Source organism: Sorex fumeus, unplaced genomic scaffold, assembly GCF_029834395.1.
Source record: "Sorex fumeus unplaced genomic scaffold, SorFum_2.1 ptg000129l, whole genome shotgun sequence".
Classification (NCBI taxonomy): domain Eukaryota; kingdom Metazoa; phylum Chordata; class Mammalia; order Eulipotyphla; family Soricidae; genus Sorex; species Sorex fumeus.
In genome coordinates this window covers 14,624,121-14,650,192 of record NW_026606186.1, presented here as the reverse complement: position 1 = coordinate 14,650,192, position 26,072 = coordinate 14,624,121, and the positions used below count along the sequence as shown (strand labels likewise).

The window sequence follows — 26,072 nt, the reverse complement described above, 5'->3', positions numbered from 1 at the left end:
ATATTATCCATGGTGGTAGAAAATGGGCACTGGTGGAGGGATGGGTATCTGATCATTATATAATCGAAACCCAAGCACAAAAAATTATAAATCTACAACTGTACCTCATGGTGTTTCACTAATAATATATATATATATATATATATATATATATATATATATATATGAAACTGAGAACTCAACCATCTGCAAGACAGAAGACATTCAACTGGAACAAATTCTGTACTATCTTGATTTTGTACATCTCAATTCCCACATCCCTGAGAATATCTGCTTCTGCTACTGAAGCTTCCCATGGTGCCAAGTTTTGATAGCATAGTATGAGCAGACAACTGCACCAGAAAGGTCTGCTGTGTGCATATTCTTCATCTTGTTTAACAGTCATAATTATCCTCTGAGTCTTGTTATACTGATTACATAACTCCCATTTACCACTGAGAAAAACAGATATTTGGAAAGGTCAGTGAAACTGTCCTAAGTTGGGGCTGGAGAAATGCAAACTTACCTTGCATGGAACTCACCTGGGTTTGATCCCTGGCACGTCATGTGGTTCCCTGAGCCTCACCAGGTATGGCCCAGAAACCAAGGGAAAAAATTACCCAAATTTGTGTAGGTCTAATATAAACGAATTTGAATCTGAGCCCAATAGATTCTGGATCTTAAATTCTAAAGTACCACAACATGTTTTTTAAAAGTAAAAGCTTGTGTTCAACAAGCTTCTCTCTATATGCAAACAACAAACCAAAAGAAATGAAATTAAAAAAATTAAACTAGTGGCCCAAAACATTAAAAATCTTGGAATCAAATTAACAAAGAATGTGAGATTTATACACAAAACTATAAGGCATTATAAAAAGAAGTAGGAGACAACAGAAAGAAATGTAAATATATTCAACAATTATGAATTGAAAGAATGAATTATCATTTCCAAAGTAACCATATTACCCAAAGTACTCAAAATATTCAGTGTAATCCCTATCAAAACTCCAATAGCAGTTTTTAAGAACTTAGAAAAATACTGCTAAGATGTGTATGGAGTCATAAAACTCCCTGGATACTCAAAGCAATACTGGGATAAAGAAAATGAGAACAATGTATTGACTTCAAGTTTACTATAAAGCTCTAGTAATCAAAATAGTGTGGTACTGGAACAGACTTTTTAGGCCAATGGAATAGAATCAAGGACACAAAATCAAACCTTCATATGCATGTAATGTTAATTAATGATAAAGGAGCTATGAATATTAAGTGCAAGAAGGAAAATTTACTGAAAAATGGTGGTAAACTGCAAAAAAAATAGATCCCTATCTCACATCATATATGTAAGTTAATTCAAAATTGATTAAATAACTTGATATTAGACCAGAATCCTTTAGTGATATTGAGGAAAACATAAAAACGAGTTTCCAGGATATGTACCTCAGAAGTATCTTCAATGATTCAACTTCACAGGAAAGTTAACAAAAGAAAAAATAAACAAATAGGATTGCATAAAACTAAGGTGTTTTTCACAGTGAAAGAAACTAGGACTAAAATGAGAAGATATCCTACTGAGTGGGAGAAAAATTACTTGCATGGCTCTTCGTCCCCAAACCTGTTCCGGTATTCTTCCCCATCCAGGTCAGTCTATCCACCAGTATTCAAACCTGGGACATGGCTTTCTCCGTGCAAGTGCCCCAGGTGTCCTCTAGGACCATGGAACAAAAGCAGCCCTGAGTCTCCGCCTCTTCCTCTTCATCCCCAACGTTGTTCCAGTCTTCTTCCCCACCCAGCCTTTACCCCCGCAACCAGGTTCCTGCGGGGGAGTGGCCTCTTCAGAAGTGGGTATGGCTTTGGTAGAAGTGAGCATGGCCTAATTTTAGGCGGCTGCAGGTAGTTTAATCATACCAAGAAATCTAGTGTAACATCACAGTCCCCATACCTACACACCAACATGAAGAAACAACGCAAATCCCCACCACGTGGGGAGGACGATGAAGAGTCCAGAAGCCTAAGTAGGTGCTACTCACCTAAGGGTCTTCTCTGACAAAGAATTCAGATATGAAGTCATGGAGATGTTCAATGAACTCAATGAAATAGTCAGACAGATATCCAGTAAATTCAAGGAGGACATGAAAGATACAATGGATCGGACAATCGAGAAAATCCAGGAAGAAATGAGAGCAGAAATGGAAAGCTACACACAGAAATGCCACAAATTAAAGATTCTGAAGATGAAATAAAAAAACTCAGTCTGTGTCCTCAACAGTAGAATGACCACAGCTGAAGACAGAATCAGTGAGCTGGAAGATCAGCTGCACCAGGCCAACAGGCAACATCAAACAATGGCAAAAGACCTCAAAATAGCTTGAGAGCAAATCAGAGTCCTAGGAGATGATTCCAAGAGGAACACAATTAAAATCATTGGAGTACCAGACGCTCAGAGAAACAATCCCAACGAAAAAGCCACGGTTAAACATATCATTGCTGAAAAATTTCCAGAGCTCGACAATGCAGCCATTCAGATTCAAGGAGCCCAAAGGGTGCCAGCTAAAAGAGACCCTACAAAAACACTCAAAGACATATCATAGTTAGAATGATCGATGCTGCCTATAGAGACACAATACTGCAAGCAGCAATGTCAAAGAAGGAAATCACATACAAAGGAGCACCCCTTAGATTCACAGCAGACCTATCAGAGGAAACCATCCAAGTCCGAAGGCAATGGCGGGATATAGTGAAAAAAATCACTGAAATGAATGCTTCACCAAGAATACTCTATCTGACTAAACTCTCACTCAAACTCAAAGGAATGGTACACTATTTCCTAGATAAACAGCAGCTCAGGAACTTCATAGACTCAAATCCAAATCTAAAAGAAGGGCTAAAGGGGCTACTATAAGACAAGACAAACTCTACAAGCACAAGAAACTCCTACAAAAAGATGACACAAAACCCCATAACAATAATCTCTCTCAGCGTCAATGATCTAAATTCACCAATTAAGAGACACAGAGTGGCAAAATGGATTCAGAGACAGAACCCAACATTCTGCTGCTTACAAGAAACTCATCTCAACAGTCAGAGCAAACATAGACTTAAAGTTAAAGGATAGAAAACAATACTGCAAGCAGACAGCTCCCTCAAAAAATCTGGGGTGAACCATAAGGTACATTGAAGACAAAGTTGGCAAAACCCTCCATGACATTGAAGCTAATGGTATCTTCAAAGATGCCACGCCACTGGCCGAGCAAGTGAAAACAGAGATAGATAAATGGGACTATCTTAAACTAAGAAGCTTCTGCACCTCCAAAGAAACAGTGACCAAAATACAAAGACAGTCTACAGAATGGGAAAGGATATTCACCGAATACACATCTGACAAGGGGTTGATATCCAGGATATACAAAATACTGGTTAAACTCCACAAGAAGAAAACATCCAACCCCATCCAAAAATGGGGCAATGAAATGAACAGAAACTTTCTCAAAGAAGAAATCCGAATGGCAAAAAAGCACATGAGAAAATGCTCTACATCATTAATCATCAGGGAGATGCAGATCAAAACCACAATGAGATACCATCTCACACCTCAGAGACTGGCCCAAATTCAAAAGAACAAAAGCAACCGATGCTGGCGTGGATGTGGCGAGAAAGGGACACTCCTTCACTGTTGGTGGGAATGTCCACTGGTTCAGCCCTTCTGGAAAACAGTATGGACGATTCTCAAAAAATTAGAAATTGAGCTCCCATTTGACCCAGCAATACCACTCCTGGGAATATATCCCAGAGAGGCAAAAATGTATAGTCGAAGTGACATCTGCACTTGTTTGTTCATTGCAGCCCTCTTTACAATAGCCAGAAACTGGAAGAAACCTGAATGCCCAAGAACAGATGACTGGTTAAAGAAACTTTGGTACATCTACACAATGGAGTACTATGTAGCTCTTAGAAAAGATGAAGTCATGAAATTTACATACAAGTGGTACAATATGGAAAGTATCATGCTAAGCGAAATGAGTCAGAAAGAGAGGGATAGACATAGAAAGATTGCATTCATCTGGGGGATATAAAGTAACAAAGTATGAGATTAATACCCAAGAATAGCTGAGATCAGCACCAGGAGGATTACTCCATAACTTAGAGGCCAGCCGGGTATCCTAGAGGAAAGGGCTATTCAGATAGAGAAGGGAGCACCAAATAAAGGATGTTTGGAGGATCCTCCCAGGAGGGGAGATGCATGTCGAAAGTAGACTATGGACTGAACATGTTTGCCACTCAATGCCTCTTTTGCAGACCACAACACCCAAAAGGAGAGAGAGAACACAGGGGATTGCCCTGCCACAGAGACGGGGGGATGGGGGGATGGGGGTGGGAGGGATATTATCCATGGTGGTGGAAAATGGGCACTGGTGGAGGGATGGGTATCTGATCATTGTATAATTGAAACCAAAGCACAAAAAATTGTAAATCTACAACTTTAAAAAAAATAAAATAAAATAAAGGGGAAAAAAAAATCTGGGGTGGCCATACTAGTATCCGACAACATTATTTTCAGGTTGAAAAAGATTAGAAGGGACAGCAAAGGCTATGTTCTCTTCATCAAGGGATACGTACAACAGGAAGAAATCACACCTTTGAATGTATATGTACCTAATGAGGGAACAGCTAAATATTTAAAACAACTGCTAACAGATTTTAAGGAGGACATTGCTAGCAACACAATAGTAGCTGGAGATCTCAATATCGCCTTCTCACCTCTGGATAGATCAACAAGAACAAAACTCAGCAAGGAACCAAATCATGGTCACAGTCCTCCCATTGTTCATCGATTTGCTCGAGCGGGCCCAGTAATGTCTCCATCATGAGACTTGTTGTTACTGTGTTTCGCATATCGAGTATGTCACAGGTAGCTTCCCAGGCTCTGCTGTGTGAGCAAGATACTCTCCGTAGCTTGCCTGACTCTCCGAGAGGGGGGGAGGAATCGAACTTGGGTCGGCCGTGTTGGCTGCGTGCAAGGCAAGAGCCCGACCACTGTGCTATCACTCCAGCAAGGAACCATTGGCTTTAAAAGAATAAATAGAAGAGAAAGGGCTTATAGACCTATACAGGACTGTATACCCCCAAAAGAAGGAATACACATTCTTCTCCAGTGCGCACAGAACATTTTCCAAAAGAGACCATGTGCTAGGACACAAAGCATTCTGCAATAGAATCAGGAAGATAGATATAGTATCAACAATCTTTTCAGACCACGACCCAGCAATACCACTCCTGGGAATATATCCTAGAGAGGCAAAAAAGTATAGTCAAAGTGACACCTGCACTTGTTTGTTCATTGCAGCACTGTTTACAATAGCTAGAATCTGGAAAAAACCCGAGTGTGTGAGAACAGATGACTGGTCAAAGAAACTTTGGTACATCTACACAATGGAGTACTATGTAGCTGTTAGAAAGGATGAAGTTATGAAATTTACATACAAGTGGTACTACATGGAAAGTATCATGCTAATCAAAATGAGTCAGAAAAAGAGGTAAGTACCAGGAGGTTTACTCCATGGCTTGGAGGCCAGTCACACACACTAGGGGTAAAGAAAGCTCAGATAGAGAAGGGAGCACCAAATAAAGGGTGTTGGGAAGATCTGCCCAGAATAGGAGATGCATGCTGAAAGCGGACTATAGACCGAATATGATTGCCACTCAGTTCCTCTTTTGCAAACCACAGCACTGAAAAGGAGACAGAGAACAAAAGGGAATACCCTGCCACAGAAGGAGGGTGGGAGGGATACTGGGATTAGTGGTAGTGGAGAATGGGCACTGGTGGAGGGATGGGTACTCGATCATTGTATAACTGAAATCCAAGCACAAAAATTTATAAGTCTGCAACTCTACCTCATGGTGTTTCACTAATAAAAATTAAAAAAATAAAAAAAAATTACTTGCATGCCTTACACCTAAGAGGGTGTCAAGATATTTGATTCACCTCAAAGCTCAACAACAAAAATAAAAGCAACCCCATCAAAAAAAATAGAGGAGATAAACAGACATTTCTTCAAAAAAAAAAAAAAGACATAGGGAATCCCATAGGCATAAGAAAAGGCGTTTATAATCACTTCTTTAGGGAAAAGCAAGTCAAAACAACAAGCTATCACTTCATGCCAGTAAGAATAATCTATGTCAAAAACTTCCAGAGTTGGTGAGTAGTAGCTAGAAAGGAATCCTCACTGACTGTTGGTAGGAATGCTGTCTACAGTTCAAATATTATGAAGGCTTCCCAAAGAATTGATACCAGAATTCCCGTATGAGCCAATAATTCCACTCCTTGGAATCTATCCCCCAAACCCTGTCATTAATATGAGAATTTAAATTCACACCTAATGTTCACTGCAGCAACATATACTTTAGCTAAGATTGATAACAACATAACTCTAGATGAGTGGATGAAAAAGTAGTACATGTACACAATGAAATACAACTCCGCTATTAGAAAAGGGAAATCTTGCCTTTGGCTATAACACGGATAGAGATAGAGGGTGTCATTTTTGGCAAAATTGAGTTAGAGGAAGAATGACAAATACTGGTTGCTCTCATTTAAATATGGTCTACAAAGAAACAAAGCAAGGGAATGTGCAATATCTAATGACAATAATCCCTTGAACTTTAATTGCAGAACTAAGTCACCAGGCAGTGGAGGCAGGGGTAACTTAGTGGGGGCCAACTAGACATAAGGAAAGTAGTAGAGACCCTTTGACACTTGGGTGCTGTTGGATGTTCAGTGACTTCACACACAAAAAATATATGTCAATGCGTATAACTGTGATATCTCAATTACAATTTTTAAAAATTACAGAAACAAAGAGAGCAGAAACTAGCTTTGATCCCATGTCCAGCCTGCACATGTTTCCTATCATTTCAGCTAGTGTTTCTCAACTTTTTAAAAAATTTATTCTGGTTTTTGGGCCACACCCAGTGGTGCTCAGGGTTTACTCCTGGCTCTTTGCTCAGGGATTGCTTTTGGCAGTGCTTAGGGGGGTCTTACGGAGTACTGGAGACAAAATTCAAGTCAGGTGCATGCAAGGCAAGCTCCCTACTCACTGCACTACTCTCAGGCGCCTCAAATTACTTGAATTGTGGTCTCCTTCTGTACTTGCTCGTGTGCTGTGGCCCCCTGCCATACCTGTTGGCACCCTAGTATCATATGGTTTTCATGTTCCTCATTTCATGGGATTTTCACCTATGGACCATTGGGCTATATAGGGGATGAGGAGGGGGCTAGGATATGGCTCTTGGTTGAGAAATACTGCGTTAAGCAATATAAAACATAGGGCATTCTCTTCCCATAACCTCCAAAATCAGAGATGGGCAATCACTTATTTCTAATGCAGATGCATAGTATACAATATTGCAGAACTGAAGAGCACACAAAGAATATTCAGTGTCTTATCAGGAAACTGAGACATAGAACAAAGTGGAATGTCAAAGATCGGGCTGAGAGTGAAAATTGGAAATCTTTAAGTTAGGTCTATAGAACTTTTTTCCAAATATATCTTTGTACCTTCTTTCATTTCCTGACTCCATTAGTCATTGTTAAGTATCAACAGTGTGTGAGACAGAGATTTGGACTCGGGTGTAAAGTAGAGAGTAAAAAAAAGATGCAAATCTTGCCTTTATACAGTTTATAGTCTCAAATAGCTAGAAATTGGTCAGAGAAACACATAACTGAATGTATATTTCCAGTTCATAATATTTTCATAGCACAGGTGAGCAATGAAGAGAGTAAAATCTCAAAGAAAGACTTTTGGTTTATAATAGAGTTTTCACTGTGTCTCAGTAGAGTGATTGGGGGGCGGGCGGAATCTTGCAAGATTTAGTTTTATTGATAAAATAATGAAAAGGATTTGGCATGACATTAATTATAAGGACTCATGTTTCCACATTTTAACATTCCTGAAATGGAAAATTGCCTGATATTTATTGGAATCCCATGATCATTATTGGCAACACTATTTTTTGTTTTAAGTAGCAGTACACTAAACAGCAGTACACAGATTCAGTTCTGTTTTGGCTTAATTAAAATTGGATCAAGAGATTTAAATTAGATAGGGTTACAGAGAGAATTAAATGACATAATACAGGTAGACTGTTTACAAGAGCAGCTGATACCTCTTTTACACAATATAATGCACATTGTCATCATTATTTTCATTCTGATTATTTATTTTTATGTAGAAGGATTACTGAATGTACTACTAATGGTGCCTCAACATGGAGGAGTAGCTGAGTCTATGGTAGAAGCTTCTTTAAAGATGCAGTCTTTTAGCTGAAATGTAAAGGATAAGGAATAAATTATTAAGTAAGAAGGGGAATTAATGGAAGAGGGTGTGGGTGGGCAGCACTTTGTTTCCTGCAGAGGTACCAGTTTCTGCAAAGATCCTTTCACCTTGGCTACTGGAAATGACTCATTGTTCCCTGGTGCCAGAACTTCAGGCCTGACTTCAGCACCCTAATAACACATTCAGTCCCAGGGTGTACTCTTAATATCACCTCCCTAATACTTCTGCTCATTGATAACTTATTGGTTATATAGTATTACAAATTTATTCAAAAGACTCCAGGAATTTTTTGAAAAATAGTGACAATATGACATTTTAGATTCCATCATGTTTCTCCAAATGTAACTTTGCTAAATTAAATTAAACACAATTGCAGGGACTAGAGATATTACTATTACAAGCTAGTAAGGTGCTTGCCTTGTGTGCGTCTGACCTGGGTTCAATCCCTCACATTCCATATGGTCCCCTGAGCACCACCAGGAGTGACTCCTGATGTCAGAGGCAGGTGTAACCTCTGAGCCTTGGGGGCAGGTGTGGCTCTCAAAAACAAAACAAAACAAAAATCAATCAATCAATCAAATGCAGTCTCATTTAAATGCTCGTAGAGTCTAATTTTAATAACATCTAGTCTAAGAAGTTGAGAACTCCATAACCCCTCAAGTTATCTACATATATACGACTTAAAAATATGAGCTGCCACATCTCTCACAACCTCTCACTTTCAATTTCAGAAGCAAAGGTTATCTTGGACTCTCAGTGGGACTGACAAGTTTCCAGTAAAGAAATTCGTTCAAGTGTCCTTTGTAGCCACTTTTCACCTTCTTGTGTTTCCTGGGCTTGAGCAGTCAATCCTGTGGCTTGCCTCTGCAGACTCTCTGAAGTTTTAAGACCTCCTCTTTGACACACATTGTCCTTTTTCAAAGCACCTCAAGCCTCTTCCACAACATAACATTTTACAACACTTTTAAACCAAATGTAGAAAGACTCCATGGCGGAGAAATAAAACAGTTTTCCTTTCAACTCATAAATGCTGTCATGTTCCCCCTCACAGTTCTGCACTTTTCCCTGTTCTCCAACCCAATAGAATCCCTTTATTTTTTCAAACCAACTAATTCTGAAAACTTTTTTTCCAAAGCACTTATGTTGGCCTCTAAGAATTCTGTGCAAATACTATTAAAGAAAGATTGTGTGGACTCCTCTCTCTTCTTCATACTAAGCCTACTCTCTCACACATTGACTCCTCAAAATAGTAGCTTGTCACTCAGTGTGGGTCTAAATCCCAACTGAGATTCTTAATAAATATATGACCTTCAATATGCCAATCAACTTCTTTAAAACACAATTTTTTGTATGAAAAGTTGAAGCAATAATAACCACCCAGAAACACTATTATAAAGATGAAGATAGTTATATAAAGTCTCAGCATGAATGGGGGACACAATAGTGCATAAAAAACTATATATGCTGTTATGGTTTCTCCACTGTTTATTCACCTTTTGACATTTCACCAAAACTTTACCAGGTCTCTTCTTAATTATAAGCACTTAATTGTAAGGTCATTGTCTAATGCCTCACCCACTGTATACCGATCACAAACCCACATCAAATGGATTCATCAACAAAATAAACAAGACTTTGGTGATTAATTTTCATTTCATGGATTTCAAGAATCCGAAAGCCGTTGTCTTGGTATTTGAATTGTTTTTGTTGAAATGTTTTTTAAAACATTGGTTCTATTTACTTGCATGTTGGCAAAATTGGGTTTGAGGATAATTAATTCACAAGTTTTGTTTAAATCAAGGTCTAGCAAAACTCATGACCTGAGGGTAGTGAGGTAGAGAGTTTTATGGATTTTAAAGATTAGAGTAACTCATCTCCCCTGGAAGATTGATTTTCCCAGTTGTGACCCAATGGAATAACAGCATAGTTATGTGGAGCAATCTTAAGTAGATGAAGGATATAGCTAGTATATTTGAATTAAAGAAAGTCTAGTAGTACAGTGCTCACAGGGAAAGTTTAGCTTCAGAAGAGATTTAACTGTATCTATCTTATAAAATTCTTTAGTTAAAAACACACTCAGTCAAAATAGTATTGCCAGCACCTAGAAACCATTTGTGCTCTTTACACCAATCTAGAGCCTGTGCACTGACGTAGCCCAAATGAATCACTCCTTCCTTCTTTCCATCTCTATCCCGAATGGTGCACTGATGCAGAAACCATTTGGTCTCTGAAATACAGTAATAACCAAATGAGAAAAACTAAGTCTTCCTTAAACAATGCTCTTATACACAAATATTCTCTTGTAGCTCACCAGAAAGTTGGCTCTATGTAAAGAGTCACCTATTTTAATAGCTTATCTTCCCTATGCACTCTCCACTTGACGTGCTACATTACCTAGAAATGCACACATCCATGTTACAATCCCCATCTCTGCAGATTCTCAAACTTTACAACTTCATGAAGTCCTTGCATCCCTTTCAACATCAATAAAAATAGGACAGAGGGACAAAGCCACGCGGGTTCTGGGGCCGAGATCTCCAAACCTACTCGGATTTGGGCCGAGCATCCTCCACCCAGATCCTCCAAATTCCAGTAGGCGGGGGTCACACCCACCAACTGGCCCCCTGGCGCTGTGTAATACCATCAGCGGCCAAGACTCAGAGACTATAAAATCAGATCCCGGAACTGCGCGGCCACAAATGCGGCTGCGCGACATCTTATTATGACATCTTATTATCTCATTCCTACTTTGGACAAACTGGCAGGCTACCGAATGTAGCCTGCCCACATGGCAGAGTCTGGCAAACTCCCCGTGGTGTACCCAATATGCCAAATACCAGTAACAATGATGGGTCTCATTCTCCTAAAGAGCCTTGAATATAATCTCAGGGCTAGGATGAAGGAGATGTTACTGGGGCCTGCTCGAGGCAATCGACGATTAACAGGATGATTTGTGATTGATTTGATTGTGAAAAATAGAACTCAGTAAATCACAGAAACCATCTATGAACGTTATAAATATTTATAATTATACAAGACATACGTACTACCGTATAAGTACCACACGCTAGCACAGCGCGTAGGGCGTTTTTCTTGCACATAGCTGACTGGTCAGCTCAGCCTCAATTCCTGTGCCCCTCTCAGAGAGCCTGGCAAGCTGCCAAGAGTATCTTGCCCTCACGGCAAAGCCTGGCAAGTTACCCGTGACGTATTCGATATGCCAAACACAGTAACATCAAGTCTCATAATGGAGACGTTACTGGCCTGCTGGAGCAAATTGATGAACAATGGGAGGACAGACAAACACGTGCCATAATACACACAGTCAATTCTCATTTCAGATCCTCTTACAAAATGAAAAGTGGCTGCCAAGGACATGAAAATCAACTGAATTTGAATGGTGAACATAACTGAAGTTCCTATCAATTGTGAAAAGAAAATTCAATCTGCTTTAAATGCCATTTACAAATTGTTTCAATCATACTTTATGTTCGAAGTTATTAGTGCTTCAAAGGTCAGAGAAACATGAATTTTGAGATGAAAACTATCTTGCAAATTATTCCGGGTTGTAATTCACATCTTGCCACTAATTTAGCGAGTGACACTGGGCATCTTGCTTAGCCTCAGCGGCCCTCAATCTTCTCATTAGATCAGGTGAGGTGATCTCTGAGGACCCTTCTTGCATTAACAGTTATGTTCTGTGCATATACTTATGGTAGAGAAGAAATACAAAGTTCACAGCATGAGAGAGATTCAAGATCAAAGGGCAAATGTGTGCAAAGCTGCTGTTAAAGTTGGGAGTCCGTGACTATTTGCCTGCACAAATTTAAAAGTTACATGTTACATGTAGGTGCCAGCAGGGAGGAAAAGCAACCCATTGCTAAATTTTGTATTTGGTGATCAGTCCCTTGAAAATGCAGCCTTTTATTTTACTTTTTTTCGCACATGGCCTAACACTGTGGTATACTGCTGGATTAAAGGTGTCTTGTGAAATATTATTGAAATGTTTATTGATTTAAGTGAAGGCACAAGAGACAAAATAAATAACAAATATTAAAAATAAGAAAAATATATAAAAATAAGGTCCCATTTTACTTTAAATTTGATTTTTTATCTCGTTCCGTATCAACCCTGCAAAACAGCAATTGTTTTCTCATCTGAGCATATGCTAAAAATGAGTCTTGTCTAGGTTAAATGACGTACCAGAAGTCCTACTATCAGCCAGTAAACAATGAAGTAGGGACGTGACAGGGGTCTGTCTGACACCAAAGAACCGCCTAATTCCACTCTGATTCACTAAGTGCTTGAATGAATAAGTAAATAGATAAAAGTGTGTATCAGTGACTGAATTAATATTCTATTACTTGCCTGATATAATTTGGGTAATGTTGTCAAAGGCTTTTTATAGAAAATTTAGCATGAAAAGTAGGCATTACCCATGTGCAGAATTTTAGTAAAGCTGCTTCAGGGCCAGAAAGATAGCTTAAGTGTTAGAAGACATTCCTAGAATGTGCGAGGCCCAATTTCCATCCCTAGCACCATTGGATCTGCAATACCCCAAGGCATGAGACATAGTCTAGATAGCCCCTGAGTACCAATGGAAGTGTCATCAGTTCTCATTACTCTCTCATCACCATTAGGCATCTCTCTCATATCACATCTCATACACAAACACACACACACACACACACCTGCTTTGCCCTAATATTTATCCAGGATGGCAGCCTTTGTGGTGCATGTGTGGGTGAATGGACTGGGGTAGACAAAACTTAGCAGTGCTCACAGCATTTTCCTGGCTTTATGTTCAAGAATTACTCCTGGCAGTGTTCAGAGGACCCTATGCAGTGCCAAGGATAAAGGGGTGTCCAAAACATATAAGGCAAGAGGTTTAAGCCCTTTATTGTCTCTCTGGATCCTAGGATGGCAGTATTAAGAGTCAAAATGGAGCCACTTAAGCTGTCCAGTGTTGTGTTTTATGGGGCAACTCAAGTTGGCCATGAGGATTTGATTTCTGTCTTCAAGAAGATAAAGAGTAATAGCAGTCCCTTCTGAAAAAAAAAAGAACACAATGCTACCCTCTGGCAGTGCTTTCAAACCTTTCAAATATTTTAGACCCTTCTCTGCCTTAGTCTTTAACAGGCTGTTCTCATCCCATCCACTGTTATGATAGCAAATGTTTACAGATGAGCTTTCCAAAGAAAGTATGCAATGATTTATAACATTTACCAATTGTGTTTTCATAAATACCTTCATCATAGCCAATTTCCAAGCTCTCTACACAACGTAACTAAAAAAAAAATTGGGGGAGGAAATGCTAACATTCAACACTCATCACCCAAACCAATTCCAGCCTACCACAAATCCAACTTCAGAATCAGTCCTATCATTAGTACTAATTGTTGAAATCTCTGAGAAAACACACCTGAACCAGCAATGGCATTCAGCCACAAAAAGTCGGCCAGGCTCATGGCCACATCATGGTAATCAAGGATCTATTCTTCAGCAATTACCTCTTTCCTCTTTAGAACCTGAATGCACAATGCTTAGTTTCTATCAGTCCATCAGACTAACATGTCCCACACACAGAGTAAAGGTGCTTTTTTTAAATGATGAAAACAAGGTCATCTCTGACAGATTTAATATCTGAATGTGTATAGGGCTAGAGGTTAGTGGGGTGGTTGTTCATCTTTCCCAGAACTTCTGCCAAATCCTAATTAATGATAGAAGGTGAGAGAAGAGAGCTTTCACTGTTCCCTTGAGTTTAGTTTCCTCCAAGCAATCTAGCCGATGAAAAAGGCATTTTTTTTTGCTTCTGTGCCTAACACAGTCAAACTAACTCCTTGGTGGCTATCAGAATCTCTGAATCTTTATCTTTTCATGAGCTCTCTTCATCTTACCTTTCCAACTTCATCCCTTGTCACTCCTTAATTTTCTGTGTTGGGCATGTTTTTCAAAACTAAGTCCAATGATACTGTTCTCTGCTTCCTGGAATAATTTTAAACTCTCATACTTTTTTTTTAAATAATGAAAATCCCTCTGCTAAACCACCCGTCCTATTCATACTCCCTACTGATTCTACAAGGCTCAGTTAAAAAGGTCATCTTTTCTATAATATATTTGCTGAAGTCCCCATCTTGAATCTATTTCTGCCTGTTCTCTAGGCATGAGATACTTTATTAATGCCTATTCTTGATTTATACCATATTGTGTCTTTATAATAGCTACATATGAGCATATTCTTTTTATCCCTGAGAAAATGAAGGCAGGGACATTGTCCAATTTATCTGTGATTTTCCAAAGCACTTAACACACAGACTTATGAGTTGTGGAATTAAGAAAATCTTGCCTGAATTGAATCTAACGAATTGAAGTAAATTTTGCAAAGTGGATCTGAGTCAAGTCCCATGAAAATATACTCAGGGATCTTATGTTCTCATTTCTGCTCTTTACCTGTAGATAGACCATGCATTTATGCATTTCGTGACTTGAAAGAATAAGAGCTTTGTTGGGAATTGGGATAGAAAAGATACGAGGATAAATTAGATACAGTCCTTAGCTTTTAAGAAGCTTACATTTTAGCAGGGCTTCTAAACAATAACTCAAGTTTTTAATCAGATTTTTAGTCAACAGTGAACTCCGATGACACTAAAATAAGCCATCCATTCTACTGAGAGAAAATGAGAGGTAATTAAGTGAACAGAATTTTGGAGTATAGTAAAATAATAGAAAATATTTCTGGCAAAGGGAGTAATCCAAACTCTAGTTAGAGGGTAAGCCTTTGTTTGCATTGGTGTTTGGGAAACAATAGTGGGTATGAACAGAGTATACAAATGCAAGGCATACTCTTGACATGCAGAGAGCATTCTAGAAGTCAGGTCATTAACTGCTGGGGAGTTTTCAGTTACTTATTTTCTCTTGTGCTGTAAAATATGCTTAAAATTTAGTTGCACCAAGAATAGACTTTGGGCCAGAAGTATCTATGAAGCTGATAACTCATCAAGATACAGAATCTGAGGCCCCACTCTATTTCTATTGAGACATTAGAAACACTGGTTATGAGCACAGGCTCCTGAGTTTGAATTCTAGTTCTGCCATTGTTATCTGTGGCTTTGGCCTCTCATTCCTCTCCTTAAATCAACAGCATCAAATCAATAAGGTCAACACAGATAATTTCCATGTCTACCTTGTATGTGTGTACATGTGCACATGTTTAATTCTTAGGAGTACTGGTGGAACTGCTAATTCTTTCAACACTGGCTACCGTATGTCTGCTTCATGGATGACCTTTTATCAAGAATTAAACCATTAGGCTATGGTTAATAGACTGGAGACCATGAACTTGCCCTTGAATGCAGATCAGCTGTGAAACCAGAAGGTTAAATGGTCAGCCACTCATTACTTCACTGGGCTGGACTGGGCCTTCATGAGGGTGGCAAATAAATGAGTTCCATCTTTTTCTTCCACCATAAGGCCCAAGCAGTAGTGCCACATCCCCTGATCCTGCTCCGGTTGGCAGAAAATTGCCAGGACACGACCCCAATACTTGGAGCACTGCTTTGGGAGGCTTCCCGTCCTATACAAAAAGCCAAATCCTTGCATAAAGATGCAGAAATACAGGGTTACCCTGAGAGACGCCCTCTTCCTCCAGAATAGGGATCTTATGGATAAGCAAATGAGAGCTCAGGTTCAGGGAGCACACTTGGGTTGACACCCCTCATTCTGCATAGAGGATGTCTCTGGGAAATCTAGGCAAAGAGTGTTTGAGCAAGACTCTTCCTTAAGAGTGATGACATTCCAGAGAAATTAGATACCAACATAAGTTGGGGGGGGGGGTAGTAGAGAATAGTGAATAAGAACAGGGAATCAAATACCAGCTTTATTTCTAACTTGTTTTGTAACACTGGCAAATCTCTGCCTCTCTGTAACTCCTGCTTCTCTCTTTGTAGGTTATTGGTGGACACTGACAACTACCATTTATAGAGCAACACTACGAATTTTATGTCACCCTTTTTTACTAAGCATATGTACTATAAATAAGGTAGTGTCTCACAAGTTTAAATGCCATCTACATACTATTGACTCACACATTTCTAGCTCAAACCTCTTATTTAAACTTGGGTTTTTCATGCAATGTCCATTTCCTGCCTTTGGTGTTTAATATTTAACTTGAACTTACATCCCAAACAACACACTTGACCTCAGTCACACCCTGACCCTCTCATAGCACCCCTGTTCAGTAAATAAGTTCCACTCCTTTCCTGGGTTACACAGAACAATGTGGAACCAACTTACACTTCTCTTTTTTTATCACCTCCCACATCCAATAACAATTTATGTCAATTATATACTCTCAATATTAGTCTGAGATACCACTATGTGCTTTGATCACAACTAAACACCATGAAAGTTCAGTCTCCTTCCTCTACCGCATCATCTCTCTCAATCAGAATCTGATTTTCTTCCCTTAGTCTTGAAGTTCAAGCATCGTCTAGCTCCTGCCTATGTTAGAATAGCCATATCCTTGAGTACTTCCAAAATCAGCTGGTTACATAGCTGGTCACAGCATATATGTAAAAATGCTCAAAACTCTGAGTAAAAGTCATCGTACTTAGAAGGGGCTATGAGTGCAGATCTTCACTGTGAGCAACATACATAAGAAAATAATTTGGAAAGGTGATAGAAATGTAAAAATACTATGGTGACATTTCTCATTGCATACATGGATCATATCATCATAGGACACACCTTAAAAGGTAAAGGTAAAGGCCCTCCCGTTGATCGTCGATTTGCTCGAGCGGGCCCAGTAACGTCTCCATTGGAGACTTTGTTGTTACTGTGTCTGGCATATCGAATACTCTCGGTAGCTTGCTGGGCTCTCCAAGAGGGGCGGAGGAATCAAACTCGGGTCGGCCATGTTGGCCGCTTGTAAGGCGAACGCCCTACCGCTGTGCTATCGCTCCAGCCCAGGACACACCTTAGATTTACAAAATGGCTTATATCAACTATATCATAATAAAGCTGGAAAATAATTAAAAATCTAGGTGGTAAGACATAAGTAGATCTGAGCTCAAGATGCCTTATTTCATTCAATACTCTGCTCTGCTGAATGGAAGAAACATTCTTTGTGGTTGCTTCTTCTTCAGATTCTGTGGCTCTGAGAACGTTTCCTCTCTTGCTAGGTGGTGGCAGCACATGCTTTAACCAACAATCAGTGGATAGACCTTTACAGTATAGTGTCTAGTGGTTACACATCTTGTCAGCTACTTATCAGCCAAGAGTGTGCAAGCAGAGTGCAGACCACATAAGCCTTTTGTCCTTTATCCCCATCCTTGCCCCATGACTCACCGGTGTCTGGGTCACAGAGCTGTTCACAGGCATCTGTTGTCCTCTGTCCGCAAAGGTCCCTCACCCATGGGGAGGTGGCATTGATCTGGTAATACAGAGACAGCTTGGCTGGATTTAACCAATCAGAAATGTCCAGGTAACTCCCTTCGCTCACCACAAAGCTGCTCCCTGTAGATGAACAGAAAAGAAGACAGCTACTATCTCCCCAGTCTTAGGGTACAGGTTTATCTTGCTGCGATGCAGATAGGGGTATACAAGTCATACCCAGCACCTGTTCTTAGAAGCCTATACACAATAACCATGTGTCATTTATGCTATCAGAAAATAATAAAGATCAATCAGCAACAGACAGTTAAGTCTTGTGATGAAGAGTTGGGTTCCTTTGGACTGAAATACTCAGGTTCAAAACCTAAATCTACTCTTAGCAGCCACTGGCCTTGGGCAAGTCACTCAATTCCTGTGGAATTTGGTTGTACCACTGATATACAAGACTGTTAATAGAACCCACTTTCTGGGGTTATAGTGAGAAAGGAATAAATTAACGTAGACAAAGTGTTTAGGTATATCTGGCTTGTCCTAGTAAATAACGATATATTTTTCACTATTACCAGATGTGTGACTGGGTGATGTTGAGGTAATAGATTGGATTGAGGACAAAGGGGTGAAATTTTTGGCCTCTTGATCTAACTCTCTCTCTCTCTCTCTCTCTCTCTCTCTGTGTGTGTATTTAATATGCAATAGAAAAGAAATGAGGCAGAGGACAGAAAGAATAGAAAGAATGAGAAAGAGAGAGATGAAATTAAAGAAATGTCTTGCCCCTCTAAGATAAAGAGCAGCATTTAGGAAATGACAGTGCCTTAATGTTGGAAAATAATAGGGAGAAACAGTTTGGGGCAAACTGCACCCTGTATCGCTCTATCACAACGGGATGGCTGTGACCCAGCTCTCGCAGTTCTTGCCAAAGGGAGCAAAAAAACCCAATTGTGCCAGTTCTTTTGATTTTCTTCAAAAGAGACTGAAAATTCACTTTTGTTATAATCGACCATTTTTAAAATGATAGCTTAAGATTGTTTCTGAAAAATCTGTGCAGGCAAAACAAAAGACCCTAGCTTAGCAATCTATTCTCTTGAATGCCCCTTTACAACTCTCACACACATACACATGCACAGGCAAATACATATTCGTATACAGAATATATATTATACATACACTCAGACAAATATTCTTTGGGCAGCAAGGGAGAAAAGTCCATTCAGTGACTGCATGTGAGAATGTAAGTGTAAAAATACAGCAAAGGAATATTTTAACAGGGAGAAATTTTTTTTTAAATTTTATTGAATCACCGTGAGATAGTTACAAGCTTTCATATTTGGGTTACAATCACACAATGATCAACACCCATCCCTCGACCAGTGCACATTCTCAACCACCAATATTCCCAGTATACCCCCCCCTCCTTTCCGACCCTCAACAGGGAGAAAATTTTTAAAAGGTTGAAAAATGATTAGGATCGCATAACTGGTCTTAGAGAGTAGTTCTTCTTTCACAATATAGGCATTTCATAAGTAGATACTAAATTGTTTCATTATCTTGCCTTCTCTCCCCACATTTGCTTATCTCTACCTCAGTATCAACCAACAAAATATTTCCATGTATGCAATTCAAATTTCCCAAAGAGGGAGACAGATATTAAGCATCTATGGGATGGACAGCAACTCTTCAGTCAGGTCACATGAGTTGATCAATGGTTGTAATCTTACCAGCCCCAATACTACTCTGTCTATCAGTTAGCAATGACCATGAAGGTGGGACTATATCATACCTGACCTGGCTGCCTTGAGGTGCTTAGATTCCATGAAAAGGATAAGGGCATGGAAGACAATGCTGATGTCCTCTAACTCACTCAACTTGCTGGATTTATACCATCCTCCTGGATGAGTTCCTAAGTCAGTGGGCAATGTGATTTGGGATGAAGATAAAAAGAGGAGTTGCATGTGAAGCAGAGGAGTAGAGAGTATCAATCACAGAGTGGGGAAAATGACCATATTTGAAGTTAGCCTCAAAAATTCTTGGCAGTTTAAGCAAAAACGAATAAGTGTGCTGTATTCCATATTTCAAAATTCTGGCAAGAAAAGATATGCAAATCTATCTGTAAAGCCATATTTTCCCCCCTGGAACCAAGCCCGGGCAGAAACATGTCACATGGGTCCTTGTGCAAAGCACTAACCATCAGTATCAACTCCAGATTTATCTTTTAAAAAGCACAGTCATGCTGTTTAAATAGATAATTCTAGTATTTATTCTCACTAAAGACTGAAGGATGGATATTGAATTGTGTCCCAGGGCTGAGTATGCTAATCTCAGTTCTTCAGAATAGCTACACAATGCAAAGACAAAGATAATAGAGTTATTAGAAAGATATATATTCAGATCTTAACTTTATAACTGACTAGCTCTGTAAACTTGGACAAGAAACCAAATCCTGGGTCATGAAAATCATGGAGACCAATCCTTTCCTTGGGGTCAGGTAAAGTTAAATGAAACAATACATTTGTCTTAGATTGAGTGAACCAGAAATATAACTCAGAGGTACAGAATGGTGTGCAGAAGGTTCGGTTTTCTGGGGCATTCTACTGGAAATGGAGGAAAAAGCAGAACTGTGCAAGAGGATGAAATAAATTATCATGCATGCAAATGCAGCGAAGCTGATCTCTTTGAGAGCTACAGATAGAAATGGTCCTTCAGATTTGATCACAACCAAACAAGAGTGTCAGGTCTTTGTACCTCAACATTATGCATCCGTAGGCTGTGGACATTCCTTGGGGAAGTACATAAATAAATGAAGTGGTCCATTTCACTGAAGAACATAACATAAGAAAGACTCATATGAATGGTCAACCTCTCACATTTCTGGCATCTGGAGAAATGAATGAGTAACTGGGCTCTCGTGAGAGTTCTGGAAACAGGATTCTAGCATCTAATACAGGATGTAACATTCCAGGCACACTATGGAATCTCAACTAATAGAGCTACTTGGATTAGCATAGTAATGGATTTCTTACAAATTTGGAATGTAATGTTTGAATGCAATGCCCACCACAGATCTCATAACAATGTGAGACATGTGAGTCACTTTGGAAGACATCGACTTGAAAGTAGGTTCTCCTCAATACCCTTAGTAAAGATACTATACTACAAGGCATACTGTTTGTTTAATGGTAGAGGGAGATTGTTTCCCCTAAATGACCTCTTGCATTTCTTTCTTTCTTTTTTTTTTTTTTTTGCTTTTTTTGAAGTCACGCCCAGCAATGCACAGGGGTTATTCCTGGCTCTGCACTCAGGAATTACTCCTGGTGGTGCTCAAGGGACCATACGGGATGCTGGGAATTGAACCCAGGTCGGTCACATGCAAGGCAAACGCCCTACCCATTGTAATATTGCTCCAGCCTCCCTCTTCCATTCCTTGGGGGAAAATGTATTAAATGTTTTGCTCACCTGATCCTTGTATGAATCTTGCAGTAGAGGCATTGCCCCATGTTTTGTTTTGTTTTTAAAGGAAATTCTGAGGTTAGAGAAGAAACTGATGTAATCACATTTTCACAGCTAAGAGGGCAGAAAGGAAACAGAACACAGGTTGTTCAGTATACAAAGCTGAAATATGCCCAATTCTCCCGCCTGGAGAGTGAAGGGCTTTGGTAGGGTCTCAGGCAGAGAGGATTTCCTTCACTCCTCCACAGAAGGGGTGTGAACTCCCCTGAGTATATTGTACATAGGGTAAGAGGGACTGCTGCTTTGATAGTATGTGATCTCCTATAGGGAAGCAAATAAAACTCATCAATTAGTCATTTTTTACTAATTGGCTGGAGTGATAACACAGTGGGTAGGGTGTCTGCCTTGCACGCAGCTGACCCGGGTTCGATTCCTCTGTCCCTCTAGAGAGCATGGAAAGCTACTGAGAGTATCCCACTCACAGGGAAGAGCCTGTAAAGCTCCCTGTGGAATATTTGATATGCCAAAAACAGTAACAAGTTTCACAATGGAGACATTACTGGTGCCCGCTCAAGCAAAAATGGGAGGACAGTGCTACAGTGCAATTAGTCATTATCCAAATAATTTTTAGTAAAATGCCTGGCACAGACAGAGAGATAAGTAAATTCATTGTATACAAGTTCCATGCTTGAACAGAAGGGAAATACAGCTCCCTTCATCATGAGGTTATGATGCAGAAATGCCTCTACTTTGATCCCTAAGTTTACGATTTTCACTCTGTGAAGGCCAGGATATGGGATTAGCTATTTGGACTCTCCAATTCTAACAACAAGCTGGAACTTTACTATCATGGCTTATTCACCCCTCAGGCTTGTGATGTCAATGATTAAAATAGGATGCAAGGGGGACCTTGAGTAAAGCCACAAGGATGAATGGGAGGGTGATTCTGCATCGTATTATGAAAGGAAGGGGTAATGTGTCATCACTAAGCTTTAATTCATGGTTTCATTTTACTAACATTTATTAAACCACTTCTTGGGTAAGAAATGAGGATGAGGTGGACCACATTAAGAAAATTACCAACAAGAGTGGTTACATGTGTTTATAAGTAACTATCACCAAGAGGGTATTAAGACTTTCTAAAAGAGATGGATGCTGTCTGTGATTACAAAGGAAAGATAAAAAGGATCAGTCTGGAATCTTAGAATAAATGGCTTTAAGATAGATTTTGAAAGATACAGAGGAGAACCACAGCAGGGCAGAAGTCCAAGGTGTCTTTTGCCTGTCTGGCTCATCTGGGACTAGGGTCATACTCCTGTTCATTTCTCTAACACTCCCAAGGCATCACATTCAACAGCAGTTCTAAAAGAAGCCATATTACACACAGACTCATTCATTAATTCATTTGAGTAGCTATAAAGTATTAGGTTTTGTCCTGATGATGAGTACAAATATATTATCTGTCCTCTGAATTCTTAAAAGTTCTAAGAAGATAATCCTGAAATGGCAAATATAAGCAAAACCCCCAGGCCTTCTTTTATTTTTCTTTAATTGCAGAGTATTCCCCTTATTTTCCCATCCATTTCTAAAAGGCAAGAACCAGGCCTTTAACTAGAGTTCACTCTTCAATTACCATAATGATTAAGACAGAGTGGAACTTTATGAGACACTGAGATGTAGGTGTGTTGCATCTATGTGTGTATGGTCACACTTTGCATTTGTGTAAAGAATGAGAGAGACAGAGACAGAGAGTAAAGAGGACACAATAAAGCCAAAGCATTGTCAGCTTCTGGGTCAATTCAAGCATGACTTTGGGATTAAAAATCTCATTAGACAAGAACAGTCAGGCATTATTCTACGTGGTTCATGTTTCTCTTGTCTTCCAATGGACACTCATTTTATATATGTCTATAAACACTTGATCAAAAGTGTTCCCACCTTTTCTGAATGCTCTGAGATTCCACTGTGCTGAATTAGATCTCCCCAGAGAGCAATGACTCTGAATGGAATCTTTGCAAAAATCTCAACTTCCAAATGTCATGTTTCCTTATTTTTTAAATATATATATTAATATATATATAGATATGCTTTTTTCCCTCTCTCACTTGCTTGTGGGAATATACATCATCTAATTAGCCAAATGGATTTTCAGTTCAGCCCAATCATTTCCTTATCTAGCATCTGAAGTTCAGCGTTGCTCAGGGGACGGTACGGGCACGGAGGTCCTCATTAACTCTGATCTTCAATTACATTGATTATAAGCCTGCTTCTGTAATTGTGCAGCATAGATCAGGGGTGAGCTGGGAGCTCAGGCCATTCTGTCGTGAGCTCTAAAAAGCTGGAGGCACTTCAACCCCCCGAAGCAAGAGAAAGATATAGATGAGGACTAAAAATACCATGGAAGGAGGTATCACTGGATAAAATTGCCTAGAAAGCCAGACAGCCGCTGCAAATCCCTTTCATTAAAGCTAGAATCCTGAGACAGATTCTGAGAAGAATGAAGGCTAGAAGAGTTTTCAAAGAAGGCTGTGGTCACAGTAGTGAACGGGGTGCAGAAGTAAGGAAGACAGCATGGCCGAAAAGAGGTCTTCACAAGTGAAACTCAGGGGGAACTTGGAGGGTCAATTCTTTTTGACTCTCTTTTTTATCTTTCTTTGGGTGGAAAAAAAAAGTAAAGGAGCCCTATCCTCTATTTCCATGTGGACCTATCTATGAGCGAATCTTAGTTTGAAAGAAATGACATTCTGAGGCCCAGAATGAAAACATGTAATGAAGTGCACAAAAACTAAAGTTTTAGAGACTCATGAAGGATGCATCCACTCCCACTGCTCTGCCCAGTATGCAGAGCCCCAAATCAGCCTTGAACACACACCACCATCTACTCTAGAGGGAGAGCTACTTAAAGAACAAGTGACCAACAGTTGCCAACAGGAAGTTAGAGCCAGCAGTTGGAGGGTTTCTGAAAGGGGTTAGAATCACCATGACTTTAGCAGAGCCTACAGCTTCCACTGCAAATGCCTCTGAGTCATAGGTTAGTACTTCCCATGGCTTCATCTTCTAATCTTCACCTCTCAGTCCTCTTCCCAACCACCTTCCTCATGGATCGACTACAGCTTATTCTGTTACTAATGTCTGCCCGCTGTGAATTGAATCCAATCCAATTCAATTCTCAGGTTGAAATCTGAATCCTCCAGGGGCTTAGAATGTGAATATTTAAAAGAATGGTTTTCAGAAGTAAATGAGGTTAATAGGAAGTCAGTAGCATAGGGGTCCCTAATACAACATGACTTCTGTCCCTGTAAGAAGTGCATTTCAGAATAGAGACACAGAGGGAAGACTATGTGAAGATATGGGCCAGTGAGCAATATAACCACTAAGAAGCTCAGGAGAGGATGCAGAGCAAAGCTTGTATCCTGCCCATAACTTCATTTTTAATTTGTAGCCTCCTGAACTGTGAGGATTTATTTTCTGTTGTTTCAGCCACAGGCTCTGCGCTATTTGCCATGATAGCCCTAAAACACTCAAAAAACATTTGTGTCTTACTTGACTTAATCACTTATCACTTAACTTCCCGTTAGTCATTGATTTGCTCGAGCGGGCACCAGTAACGTCTCCATTTGTCCCTGTCGCGTGCTAGTGTAGCCCAATGGCATCTGTTCGCTCTGGGAACATGAAGAGCCTCAAACCGATTGTTCATGATCTTCACGAAGAAGTCTGACCATCTGGTAGGTGGGCGGCCACGCGGTCTTTTGACATCCCGTGGAATCCAGTCAGTAACAGCTCTAGTCCAGCCATTGTCTTTAAATCTCATTACGTGACCAGCCCATCTGATTTTTGACACCTTGGCAAATGAGACAGCGTCCCTGATTCTTGATCGTCAACGGATGTCGGAACTCCGGATTTTTTCTCTCATTTGAGTGAAACGTGATATTCCAAGCATAGCTCTTTCTATTCTTCTTTGGGAGACCTGAATAGCGTTCTCATCCTGTTTGCGTAGGGCCCAGGTCTCTGAGGCATATGTTAATGCAGGAAGAACAGTGGAATCAAAGAGATGTGCCCGGAGCCGGAGGTTCTTCGTCCTCTTAGCTATTTCTTCGACATTCTTGAAGGCATTCCAAGCCGCTCTCTTCCTCCTGCGCAGCTCGGGTGCCAGGTCATTTGTCATGTTGACTTCTCGACCTAGGTACACATAGCTGTTGCATTCGGAGATGGTCGTTCCGTTGAGAGCAAATGGGGCATCAGGAACGAGGCTGTTTCTCATAAACATTGTCTTTGTAAGATTCAGCTGTAGTCCTACCTTTCCACACTCACGATCAAAGTCGGCCAGCATTTGTGCTGCTTGGCTGATGTTTGGTGTTATTAAAACAATGTCATCAGCAAAGCAGAGGTGGTGTAGTTGCCGACCACCTATCTTCACTCCCATTACTTCCCATTCCAGTCATCGCATGATGTTCTCGAGGGTGGCACTGAAGAGTTTCGGTGAAATGGTATCACCCTGCCGAACCCCTCTCTTGACATCAACGATCACTTCTTTGTAGAATGGTGAGATCCTGGTAGTGAATCCGCAATACAGCTCACGGAGGATCTTGATGTATTGGGCTTGAATGCCCTGATTGGCTAGGGCTTCAATGACCACTTCCGCCTCAACAGAATCAAAGGCCTTCTTTAAATCAATGAACGTTAAACAGAGCGGCATCTTGAACTCCCGAGAAACCTCAATGAGTTTGGTTATTGTGTGGATATGGTCGATGGTGCTGAATCCTTTGCGGAACCCAGCTTGCTCGCATGGTTGTCCTTCATCTAGTGTTCTGCCAATCCTATTTAGGATGACTAGAGTGAACAACTTGTAGATGACAGACAATAGGCAGATAGGGCGATAGTTGCCAATGTCATGGATGTCTCCCTTCTTGAACAGTAGTACGGTCC

General features: G+C 40.1%; 1 protein-coding gene across 4 annotated transcripts in view; it reads right to left on the bottom strand.

Moving 5' to 3' along the window:
• ASTN2 (astrotactin 2) overlaps positions 1–26,072 on the bottom strand; it is a 1,072,177-nt gene that overhangs the window by 609,241 nt on the left and 436,864 nt on the right. For all 4 annotated transcript variants that reach the window (XM_056138490.1, XM_056138491.1, XM_056138492.1 and 1 more), the window contains one exon: positions 17,658–17,825. In XM_056138490.1, coding sequence (XP_055994465.1) covers positions 17,658–17,825 — 168 coding nt within the window. The remainder of the gene's footprint in view (positions 1–17,657; positions 17,826–26,072) is intronic.